Below are 13172 nucleotides of genomic sequence, written 5' to 3'. Positions count from 1 at the left end.
GTAGCCCCAGCCCAGCTCAGGCTGTGCAGCATGCCAGGTAGTGCTGATGATTTTCCAAGGCTCCTTTCTTGGGGAGGTGCAGATAGCTTGTTCTGGTCCAGTTCTAAAGAGGCAGTGCTTTTATTCTTCTTACTTAGATCCAACATGTCTTTATAAATACCACAGCAGCCACCTGGGAAATAGAATTCATTTTGCAGGAGGTTAATTTACAGGAAAACAAAATCAAAGCTTCTTCCCCTTCCCACAAAGTCCTGGAGGACAGACATACAGGGTTCTTTTTTTCCAGGGAAAGACAGTCAAAAGGATTCATGGGGATGTCTAGTGTGTGTATCATTAAATAGAGGACTGACTTCAGGGAGCTGAAGATGTCCAAGGGCAGTGTCAGAGAAACTCTGCATTATAGATTCCTTTAAAGATGCTTCAGGACTTCCATATCCCATAAAATATTGTGCTTGCCATAGCTGGACTTCTCCATCTGTTACTTTTAAGGAGCAGCACTCACGTGGGGATCTGTAAAGTTGTCTGTGTGCTGCAGAGAAAGCAATAATTTTGGCAAGCTCACATCACTGTAGCTGGCTTTAAAAACATCCATTACAACATCTATTAAAAGCAGTACCTATCACAGCCTTTTTTTTTTTTCTTTTCTTCTTTCAACTTTTGCCTAAATTTTCTTTATGGTTTGTGAGAAACGATTCTAGAGCAATTTCTCATACAGCAACTGTATTTTGGGATTCAGTTGACTCCCTAGATGCATATCCAGAATGGTGAGGTCAAAAATTTAAAAGAGTTTATTTTGTCAAACATTTCCATAACTCCCCAAAGCCAGTGATTTCTGAAAACAAAACAAAACAAACCCAAACAAAACAAAACAAAACCAAAAAACCAAAAAAAACCCTAAAAAAACCAAACAAAAAACCCCACAACAGCCTGGTCTGTTTTAGAAACTTTAGTGAAACTCTTCTCCTGTGAGCCAGTACTGATTTGCTAAGCTCTGAGCTGCATGTGACTGAAAGCTACTGTCTTGTAAATGCTACTTTGCATTTAAGATATATTTTTGATTTATGATTTTTGTCTGATTTCATCAGTTATATAGGCAGGGCATACCACTTCCTTTTGCAGAATTTAAGAAAACCATGAAGTAAAGTACAGTTATATCAGTGTGGGTCTTCAGATTCAGTGGTTCTGTAAAATCCTGTGTGTTCAGCCAAACATTCAGAAATGCAGATTTGGAGAAAGTCTTGAGAGATATTTGAGAGATGGGATGTAGCAGGGATGACACCAAGGCTGAACCAGAATGCTTTAATTGGGGCACAGTGTGAGATCACCCAGGGTTTTGCCTCCTGATGTGTTTTTCCATGTGGAGTAAACCCTCTGCAGTTCTGTTGGTATCAAGGAAGGAAGGAAGGAAATAGAAGATATAGAAGGTACCCCCACTAAGTGGGTAACTCCTCCAAATCTACCTGTAAGTTCACAGAGGATCACTGCAAGTCATAGAACATCCATGTCAAGGGCTGTATTTGTCAGCAACTGCTTTGTAAGTCATTAATGTCATTACTGTCATTAATTTGCATGAAATACCACATTGCTACACAACCATTTAGACTTCAGTGAGTATTTCCCACCCTGCCTCCCTTTGTGTACCAGGTCCTTGGGTTTGGAGCTCATCTCATTAAGGGCAAGGTGGGAGAGCTTGGTGGAGAGTGACTTGAGCTTCTGGGTCACTCACTCAGGACTGGGCAGCTGTTTTAGCCACTGATAAATGTTCTGAAGATATTGTGAAAGCTTCAGGGATGGTCTTGTTACTGTTTGCAGATGTTCACATCACATAAAACAGATCCTGTCACTTAGAGACATTATTGACAGCTCTTAGATGAGAGGCCAAAGCTGAAATAAGAGTGGAGTTTGGTTTGTTTTTTTGTTTTTTTGTTTTTTTTTTAAAGGATGTCAGTGTGATTAAAGTGGTGAAGATTTTGCCTTTGTTTCTATCATAGTTGGAATGTCTGGCATGATTATAAGTATCTAGTTTGTTTGAAATATAACTTGAAATTCCCTTTACTGTTTGATTAACAGCACTGCCTTAGTATCTTCCAAGTTCTCACTAAGCCCTGTGTGCTTTATAACGTGACATTCTCAGGAAACAGGAGGCATCATCTGTCAGAAGACAGGAAACATGCAATGATTAAATGCATTTTATTGTTTTCTGTGAAACTGTGCCCAGTTTCTCCCTCTTAATGTGGGCAGATGGAATTTTCAAGAGCTCTTGTTGTTCTGCTGAAAAGACTTAAGACTCATTTTTGCATATGATACTTGTGTATACAACAAAATCTTAAAGCCCAAAAGTTTACTTATTTTTAGATGGCAAATGATAAATTATATGGGTTTTTATGTATTAGCTCAAGCATCAAGGTAGAAAAACTAGCTTGGTTTGTTTCATAAAAACAAATATCAAGATTTCTCCCTTTAGTGGTGAGCACCACTCCTATGGCTTGTCATGCCAGGGAGGGGAAAGATGCTGCACCAGCAGCAGTAGCAATTATTGGTTTTCACAGTTTTCCTTTATTATGATGTTAAATCCCAGCAGTGGCATCTGTCCTGATGCCCAAATTAATTCTGTTTGGAAGAGCACGGGGACCACTTTCCCAGCATACTGGGGGGAATTCCAGCAGCTGGAATGTGTAGGTCCTGAAGGCAGTTCCTGTGTAGCAGCTGCAGTCTCCGTTGTGTAACTGAGCTTCAGGTTCTTGATGTTTCCCATGCAGCATAGAAAAGGAGTGGGTTTGAAGGTATCAGTGACCTCAGGACATGTTGTGCAGTTCTGTGGGGCCCCCCCAAGCCCCTGGTGGGCTCCTACAGTTGTAATTAACCATTAGGAAAGGCAGAAACTGTGGAGAGAAAGTGTGATGCAAATGGGAATGAAAAGAGACATCTCCATGTTGCTTGGCAATGTGATCTGTTTTGTTAGCCTGCTGGGGAGTAGCAAACTGTGACTTCATAGAGCCAGAATTTCCTGGGGAAAAATAATTTTAGACCTTAAAAGAAATATTTAAGCCCTGTTCTTCAGAGTATATGCAAAAAGGTTACTATATCAGATAACCAATGCTCATTTAAACTTTGATTCATTATGAATTGCATGTCTGATTAATTATCATTACCATCTATGCACATGAGCTTATTTCCAGTTTTTGGATATTGCCATGCTTTAGAAATAAAGGGGTGGGGTTTTTTTCTGAAGGATGTTGGGCCATGGGTGACACAGCCTGATATTATGAGAAGTGTGGACAATGGAGAATTTAAATCAGGATTTGCAAATAGCAGGCATAAGGCTCAAAACCCACCATTTCAGCTGAAAACACATAGCTTACAGTCAGGTAGTTACAGTTGATCAGAAACTGTCAGGCTGTGATACAGTAAAGCTGTGACCAGACAACTAAAGAGATAAAGGAGCAGAGACCATGCTTTAGCAAGCAGCAAGGAAATGTGTCCCTTACCAGTATGTGCAACAGCAGAAATCAAACTAAATCGAATTGATTAATCACTTTGATTTCAATTTTTTTTTTTAATATTGCTCGGTGTGCCAGTTTCATTAAACACATTAATTGCTTGTGGATTGCAGTGTTTCCTGAGTGGAAAATGCCTTCCTGTTTGTTATTAAAAATACCTCCCTGGTTATTGTGGCAGCCACACATTGGATCCCAGTGTATAAATAAAATCAAACTTGTGTGCTCATCTCTGTTCCTTCTGTGCTTGGTTTAAAGGTGATGACACAATGACAGGAGATGGAGGAGAGTACCTTAGGCCAGAAGACCTCAGAGAACTGGGAGATGACTCCTTACCCAGCAGCCAGTTCTTAGATGGAATGAACTACCTAAGGTACAGCTTGGAAGGAGGACGATCTGACAGGTATTTGCCTGGAAATTTATCCTTTCTTGTGGTAATTCTGCACACATTTTGTTATAAACGTTTGAAATCCATTCCCTAGGGTCTTCAACCCAAGGGAGACATGGGATGAACTTGTTGAGGTTTCTTTGTCAGACATGTCAGTGTGGCAGTCACCTCTTTGTAGGAGGAAGGGGTGGTCAGCAGAGTTAGTCCCTGACCACTCTAGAAATGAATATATTTGGCATCAATACTGTACTCAAGAGTCTAATGAAGATTTTGTTTGTAATTCTTATTTGGTTCTTGAAAAAGCATATCTTGCTTTATTGCCTTGGTGGCCAGACTAGGGAAGAAGGGTGTAGCTGTTGATGGAAAGGGCTCATGAATCATCTCCTGTCATGAGGCAGGGGATGGATGGATGGGTAAGGTGGACACAGGTCTTGTAGCATTAGGTGAGCTGACCTTTTGGAGTAGTTTGCTACAGGTAGTAAGAAAGGAGCAATGGATTTGGTCATTCCACATCAGGTTGGCTCTAAGTATATTTTCAGCAAGCAGGTTGACTCTTTCTGTTTCATCATGACTGTATTAGCAGGAAAGGGAATAACTTTCCCTTTACTGGCACAGCACAGTATTTATGTTGTAAATAAGATTTAGAAACAATTAGTAAAAAGAATGTGTGTGCAGTCCAGCAAATGTAATGATTTGCTTAAGTCTAAGAAATTGAAGGTAAGCCTAGATGTATCTGTGGAATAATAATGTCTGTAGCTTTAATCTGTTTATTTATTTATACTTTAGAGAATGTGACTAGTATAAAAAAATAAGGAGTTCCCTTTCCAAAATGGGAGCCCTCATCAGTCAGCATAGCTGTACTCAAACTGGCAGATTGAACACCCACAGTTCTAGTTTGGAATAGGTTGCCTGGGCATTCCTGTTTGAACATCACAGTGTCTGCTGTAAACCAGTGAGGCCTACAGACTTACTGCCTTCAGAATTGGGGTTCACTAAAAGGAAAAAAAAATAAATAATATAAAAAAAATGTTGAGATCTTGGCAAGCAAAGGAATTTTTAACCTACCTCATTTGCCAGTCTTGATTGTTATTCTGGCAGCATTTCTGAAGCCCAGTGAAATCAGTAGGGTCCCTTCTGTTTACTTCAGTGGGCAATGAATTGCTCCTGGAACAAAAGAATTCAGGAAACAGTTTTTCCTTCTCAGCATGTGTAAATCCCTCCTCATTCAGGTCTTATAAGCGTGGAGTCTCTGTTGGTTTTTAGACAGCTCAAGTGAATCCACTGAAAACAAAGCAACTGTGTGGCTTTTAAAGTCTCAGAGGATGTTTATGAACTGCATCAGAATGCTTAAAAATCAATTCCTTTTATCAGTTGCTTCCAATGGTAACCAAGCCTTTATTTTTATTTTTTTTTCAATTTTAAGATGTTATATAGGAGTGATTGTGCAGGCAAGTGTTAGGCCAATTTCTGCTCTCATTTAGAATATTTTAGCTTTTATGTAGTGTCAGTGGATTTCAGTAGATTTTCACTGGCATGTAACTGATCTTTTTTATTTTGCCTTGTATGAAAATTATTCCACATCCTGCATCAAGTACAATTATATTGAAATGAAGCAAAATTATAAGGGGAGAAAGAAGAGAAAAAAGTACATCTTTGTAACTCCATGGTCTCATTTTCTGTCACTGTCAAGTTACAGGTTGTAAGAATTTTCATAGACACAGCTTCAAATTATTTTGCTTTTGCTTTAACCTGTTTCTCATTGCATTACACTGAATTTGGTTTTTTCAAGTTCACTAAAGCAAGGTAGTACTAGCAGTCTAGACTCATGTAATCTTGTGCATTAAACAATTTGGTTTTAAAACATCCTTTTTTTTTTTGTAACCATCTTCCCTATTTATTTTATTTCTCTTTCCTCTTCATTCTTTTTCATATGCTTTCATTAGCACCATGCCCAGGTAGGTATTCCATAGCATGCAAACATGTTGTCTCTGTATCCCTTTATGGCACCTGTCTCTGTTCATCCATTTTGGAGGCCTGCTGTGTGCTGGAAAGTTGATTTGGAGACCCAGCTGAACAACCCTGCTGCTGGAGATAGTTACAGGCTCAGAGGAGTTTAAAAAGTAGGGGTGGCTACTGCTCCATCAGTACTCTGTTCTAGAGAGGTCACCAGATAGCTAACACAGCTACTGGCCCCCAGAAAGTTCCCTGATCCCTGTACAGATACTGTCAGCTGTGACACAGGGATAGAATAAACAAATAAATAGAACAGACTACACTAGCTGGATTCTCCTGCTGGTTATTGAGAGCCAAACCTGATTCAGGACATAATTGTTCATTAATATTTGAAAAGACTCCATTTCCTGCTAAGTCCCTTCTGCCTTTCTGGTCTGTGACAGGTGGGAAGAGTGTTTTTCAGTCTGTAAACAGAGAAGCATTTCCAAGGCTGATTTATACAGTTGTCAGTGATACCAGGTTCTTTTCCCAGCCTCAGAAACAAATTAAGGCTTCCCACAAGAAACAGACTCAGCTGGACTAAAGATTGCTGTTTGGCAAGTGGGTGTGTATTGCAGCGTGGTCCCCCAGCTATTTTTTGGATGATTTTTGGATACCATTTGGCTTTATTCAGGGCTTAGAAGAGGTGGGTGGCACATGTCTGTGCATTCCTGAACGTGGGCAAGACACACTCTTCATGTTCAGGAGCTTTGTAGCATTTCTGGGTTTCACAGTTCAGTCTCTGGGGCTGAGTAGTGTTGTTGACCCCAGGACACTTTAATATTCATCTACCAAGTTTGGAAAGAATCTGTATTGGTTTGTCTCTGGGATTTAGTTTTTTTTTTACAGGATACTTAAAGACCTCTTACAGTAATAAATGATAAATTCTCTTCAGTGCCACTACACTTCAGTAACTGGACTGCCCTTTCAGGCAGTACCTTTATGTCAAAGTCTGAGATGCACAGACCTTTTCATTCCTGGTTTGCTCTGTGTTTTGCTTGTACAGCATACAGGACACAAGTTCTGAAATTAAGCAAAGTAGGAAATTTAAACTTCTAATTTACTGCAGACCTCAGCTAAGCTTGTGCATACCTTGCCTGTAGGTAAAGTCCAGACCCTCAATATATTGGATATTTACTGTAGCCTACATCCAGGTACTACCTGGTGGATATGTACTGGGCTCCTTGCAGTGGTGGTGGTAGCAGTGGATCACAGAATGTCTTTGGGTGGAAGTGAAGTTCAGGATCATCCAGTCCAACATTTTTAAGCTCACCTCTAAAAAATGCTGGGCACTTGGAGGAGAACATGGACAAAATGAGCAGACAGATCACCAGTTCAGTCTAGCACATCCTTCCTTCCCTTCAGTATCTCTCCAGGACATGGTGTTAGCTGAATAGCAGAACCTACAACTTGGATGGTGAAGCAGTGACAAGCATTGCATGGCACAGCAAAGCAGTTCTGAAAGTGTCAAGCCTTGAAATGAATAAAGGATAATGATGGCAAATGGGATCTGCTACTGAGGCTTGTTTTTCAACCCAGGACCAAATGTTCACTGAAGTACTCGTGTTACAAACAAGCAAAGTGTACTCTACCTGGCCAATTCACAAGAAAATGTTTAACCAAAATGCTCTGTCATAACTTTCTGAAAAGTCACATGCAGACAGTTGGGGTGAACTTACTTTGTGGCCTTATTAAAATTTTAGAATTTATTTGGAATCAGAATCTGACTCTGTAAATGCATAAATCAAGTAACACCAGTCTTACATATCTCACCTCTTCACTTTGCCTGGGTGAAAGATATTTCATAACATGTCAGAGAGATTATTTATTGTTGATTTGGGTTTTTAAATCAAGAATTTCCTAAGAATTTTCTATTGTTTTGTAGAATCCATCTAGTATGCTAAACAGACCACTGGCAGATCAGTAGCATTGGTTATTCTTCAATGTCATGTATTTCTAATAAAAAGAAGATAAATTGCCTCTAAAAATGGATAAAAACCCTATTGAGTGAAGGTAGATATTGTTAAAATAAGGCTGACTGGTCTGAATCAGATGGTAAGATATGATTTCCAAGAAGGTTTGCATTTAAAGCCCTTAAATCTCATGTCCAGAATGCACACGACTTTTTTAATTGCAAACTACTGAAAATTCATTATCCCTTCAAAATCTCTGTACCTAGACAAATGGCCTATTGTTCTGATCAGTGTGTTAGTCATTTCTGAGTACTACTCATGGATGTGTAAGCCATGAAAACTGCTTCCTTCAGTTAGCTGTGCTGTATTCCTCAAGATTTGGAACAGCAGAGAGTACACATACAGCATCAGAAGGGGGTTTTAAAAATCACAATTGTAATACTGGAAATATTTAAAGGACAAAACTGGTGTTCTTTGGTAGCAGAAGCCCCATTTTCCTCAGTTTGTCTTTCTGTGGCATTGTAGTTGTCTCCTTTTGCTTTTTGCTGGTGGACACTGCAGTTACATCCTGAGCCAGTGCTTGGAAGCAGCTTATTTACTGCCTTGCATCTCTCATTGCTACAGCAACCAGAGCTCTGTGTACTCACAAAGCAAGCAATGCTCACATTTGGAGCCTCTTGAAAGATGCTGTTGGCACACAGAGGAAGAATTTTGTTTTGCACAGGAGCTTGTGGCTGGCCACAATTCACCTTGCTGTGTGTATCTTCCAGGGGACAACATCAAGTTTACTTATTTACAGTTTTAAGGGGAGAGAGTTGATCACGATGAAGCTTCAGATAAAGTGATTTCAGCTTTTCTTCAGGTGTCAGCATCCTGGTTTTCTGTAGTAGTTTGCTCGTGTGATATAGCAGAGGAGAGAACATCTCCAAAGAGCCTTCATTAGTAGAAATTCATGCTCTTTATTACAAGGAATCCATTGTGCCACAAAGGCAAGTATAAAGCGTTTGTGAGTATAAAATAAACTCTCATCTAGCTTGGTCTCCAGGCTCTGCATTTGGGAGCAATGAAGTCAGTCAGAAGACTCTGTGGCCCTCGGTCACAGTGTAACACAGATCTGTAAAGCTCTTTTTCCTCCCCCCCCCTGTGCCTGTTACCTCCTCCCCCTGGAAGCTGCATCACCTTGCTAATAGCAGGCTGTTTTCATTCTCCCACTCCCATCTCTCATGACACCTTCACAACATCATCTGTACTGCTGATCCATTGCTATGGCATCCTCCCAACCTGCCAGCCTGCGATCCTTCAGTTCAGACAGGTCCCACACCCTGAGCCATGCCTCCTACCTGAGGGACAGTGCCATGATCGACGAGACAGTTGTCATCCCCAGCCAGCAGGTAAGGACACATCCTCCTGAACATCACTTATCTCTTGCCTAAATAAAAAGATAACAGTTTAGGTTATACTAACCATACCATGTCGTGCCTGCTGCTTTATTTTAGTAGAAATCTCTCTCATTTTCATTGATCCTTAATGGTAATTATGCTGTGCAATGTTAAATTATTCCAAAATAAATGGCTAAATTGTGTGAATGTGGTACAGGGACTGTCTTTACAATGGTCTCCATTTTAACTGATTTTTGAATTATGTTTACAGCCACTGGGCTAAACATTCAGGTAATCTAATAAACTCAAGGCCATTGTTCTCAAAGATACTATCCTGAAGCATGCTTGTATTTTAAAAATATATATATTTAGGAGGTGCCACTTTGGTAAATCACAGCATTCATTTCCCTGGGACCACTAACATATGATTACCACTATCATGTGATTAGGGGTTATAATATCTTCATGCTGTTATTAGTCCTTTGTTTTCCTTCTTAAGGAAAGTCGTTTATACGTTTTAGGGAGTACCATACAGAATACATCTTGTTGTTTGGTTAACAAATTGCTGTTATTGTAGTAAAAAGGAGGGTTTTTTGCTTACCAAGGTAACAACTCTGGCCAAAGAAGCTGAAAGGAATTCGTATCGCTTAAGCTGGGGGCCTGAAAACTTGGACAACGTGGCTCTTTCTTCCAGCCCTATTCATTCGGGGTGAGTGTATCAGTGAGCATTATAATAAAATTAAATTTAAAAAAATTTTGAAAAAGAGAGAAATAGGATATCTGCAGTGGCAGCAGCTCCAACTAATGCTTAACTGGGAGTTATATTTTAATCCATTGCTTCCTAGAGCTGTTAATAAATGGTTATAATCTCAAGCAAGCCTGAGTACCAGGACTACCCACTGAAATCACCACAACTCAGTGAGCTTTCAGTCAGGTTCAAGAGGAATGGATGAGAGAATTGGCTCCTGTCTCTGGGTATTGGTGTGAATTTTAGGTAGACATAGAAATAAACACAGCATCTTTTAAAAGTTAGTACTAATTGAGTCCAAGGACCTAATCACTCCACATCACGAGTACTTCCTATGCCAGTGATACAGTTCAGGTAACTAAGCATAGTTTAGGTAAACACCAAGTGTTTGTCATGATTGCCTAAAGAAAGAAACCAAGGATTTTCAGTTACAGGAACCTAAACTTTACACAGATTTGGTCACTGTGTTCTTATATTCTCACAAGGGACACTCTGTAAGGATTTGCACCAGGCAAGCTCATTGAAATGGAGTCACAGGACAGAATGCAGGCCCAGCCAAATTCATACTGACAAAGCTTATGCTGGTTGGCCTCAAAAGTACTCTTACTTGCTGTGTTTTAAGTACTTTTATTCTTTACACTGAATTCTACACTTGTGTCCTGCTGTCAGGTTTGATGGGGCATGAGCAGATGAATTCTTATGAAATTGATGTCAAAATGATGAAGCATTTTGTATCTGTGGAGCTGTGCTGTATGCAGCATGGCTGGACATCACAAGGAGAAAGATCCCAATGAGCTTACAACAATCTTACAGTCCTTATCTTTTGAAAAATAGCACTGGAGTCCCATTTGGACTGACAGGCAGTACTGATTTAGAAAAGGAACATATTTGTTTGGGACCAGCATTGTTTGGATTTGCTTTTCTTGAGCTCTGAAACTAACAAATAAAAATACTTCATGTGGACAGTATGTATGTATTTGTATATATGCCAGTGTGTAAGCTTAAAAATGGTTATATGGCTTATTATAGCCCTAAATAGTTCACACACCTTTTCCAAAGGCTGTTTTTTACTTTCAGAAAGGTAGGACTTCCCTCTGATTGCAGAGGATGAACTATAAACCTTTGAGAAAGGTGGCGTTTAGTTCTTGGATGTGTTCTTGTTGTTTTTTTGTTTTAATATTAGTGATATTTAAGTCTTTTTGGATGACCAGGATGCTAGTGGTAGGATGAGAGTGATTTCAGTAGGAGCAATGCTCTCTGCAGCCTTGTATAAAATAGTGACACTTAAACCAACACAGATTATATTCTTATTTTCATGCATACCAGATGACTTGCCACCAAATATTGCAATAAAGAAACCTATAAGAATGGTTTCTCAGCCACTGGGAAAGGCTGTAGAGCACTTCATTTTTATCTTGCTTAGATTTGTGCAAGTCATTCAGCTAGGATAAACTGTTGGGGTGCCTCTTGTTTACATCTTGCTCTTTAGGTAAATACAATGACTACTTGAGGTTTTTTTATAAGACCTTATTTTAAAGTGAAACTGTCATAGAAGTAACGTATGCCTGATTGTTGTGTTCCCTGAGCTGAAATAACAACATTTATACCCCTGTTGTCACCTAGAGGGTGACCCTAGTCACTTCTTATGAGCTAGCAGTGCTGCTGACATGTCAGGTGCACACACTGAAGCAGCATCTCCCTCCTGAAAGAAAACTCTGAATGTTTGAGAAGAAATCCTATAGAAACATTGCTGGTGGCTTTAAGCAAGGGCATGGCCTTGGCTTTGCCCCAGACACTGGAGATGTATTGAATTCAGGCTGTTTTTATAACATAACACATCAGCAAACTATTGGGCAGTGATTTATCTGGCACAGATGAGCTTAATTTTGTATTCTGTGCAATCTGAGAAAAAAAAGAATTACACTTTTCTCTCCCTACTTCAGCGGTTGTCTCCAGATTGTTGCTGGGTTCTTACTGATCTCCCATGGTGAGGAAGGGTTTATTTGGACCAGTGTAGCACCCCCAAGCAAAAAGATTAAATTTACAGAGAACTGTTCTCTTGGTATAGAGTTTCACAGATATATTCCAGCCTTTGCATAACTCACGAGAACTTCTCCTGTGTCTTGAAAATGCTCTAACTGTCCATTTAAAATTGAAATGTAACTGTTTCAGTATGTTGATAATTTCATGACTAAGGAAAGAAAAGCAAGATCTTTGGTCAGAGTCTTTGGCAGCCATTTCAAAAACAAGAAAATAATTATCTCTGAAGAGGTAATGTTCTTCTGGTGTTCACAATCTTGTCAGAAACATGTCCTGGATATCTAACAGTTTCCAAATACTTTCATACTTTAGCTGAAGGAAAAAGCATAAATTCCTGCATTTAAACTTCCTTTCAGCAAGCCACATTTGCTTCTCCTGATAAAATATCCAATCTTAAATATTGAGCAAAGTTAAAGAATCTTTGACTACACCAGAATATTGGGGTGCTAAATATCTCATAAGATAGAGTTTTATCACTTTGCTGATAATATTAGGGTGTGTTATGTATAATTTCCTGCATTATGAGGGACAGAACTCATGCCTACATAAATGCCAATGTGTTCCACAGTTCTACTCTCATACCTCACAGTATCCTATTTCTATTTTCATTAAGTTGGAAGGTTAAACTCCACTGAACTGAAAGGGTTTTTTTCACTTAGAGCATTCAGACATGGCTTGACAGTATCACCTTCCTGTCTCCATCTCCCACAGCAGTTAGTGAGAATGGCAAAGATAAGGCTCACTGTAAGATTTTGAAGTACAAACTATGTGCAAAAATATGTTGTTTTCCTAGCTGGGTTCTGGTGATAGAGTGAAAAATATTTCCATGATTTAGTATAGATTGTATTTCTAAAAATGTCAGCAGCAGATCCATAAAGGTGTGGTAGGTAAGAAGAAAGGCAAATCAGGACCATGGGACTGTGAGGAAGGGGCTTTCATTCCTGCTTGGATATTAACTTGGTTTTGTGTTCTAGAGCAGTTATGGAGCAGTTCTGTAGTTTTTCCAACTCGTTCACTTATTCACAGTAGAACTCCTATTTAATGAAAGATAATGGTTTCTTTTATATAATTTGATGAAAACCTTCCCATTTGACTAATTGATGATCCATGTGTATCAGCACTTGTATCTGACAAAATTAATTAGATGGAATATTATTAGCTGGGATATTATTACTGAATTTAACTTTCTGGAAGTTGTTGCTTCCATCAATGAAG

At 39.3% G+C, this 13172-nt stretch overlaps 1 protein-coding gene across 7 annotated transcripts in view; it reads left to right on the top strand.

The window, feature by feature from the left end:
* Window positions 1-13172, top strand: part of ANK2 (ankyrin 2) — a 140006-nt gene that overhangs the window by 80731 nt on the left and 46103 nt on the right. For all 7 annotated transcript variants that reach the window (XM_030450107.1, XM_030450106.1, XM_030450105.1 and 4 more), the window contains 4 exons: window positions 3756-3900; window positions 5829-5840; window positions 9079-9181; window positions 9775-9878. In XM_030450107.1, coding sequence (XP_030305967.1) covers window positions 3756-3900; window positions 5829-5840; window positions 9079-9181; window positions 9775-9878 — 364 coding nt within the window. The remainder of the gene's footprint in view (window positions 1-3755; window positions 3901-5828; window positions 5841-9078; window positions 9182-9774; window positions 9879-13172) is intronic.

This window comes from Calypte anna, chromosome 4A, assembly GCF_003957555.1.
Source record: "Calypte anna isolate BGI_N300 chromosome 4A, bCalAnn1_v1.p, whole genome shotgun sequence".
NCBI lineage: Eukaryota > Metazoa > Chordata > Aves > Apodiformes > Trochilidae > Calypte > Calypte anna.
The sequence above is the reverse complement of the archived record's forward strand: the minus strand, read 5'-3'. Positions and strand labels throughout refer to the sequence as shown.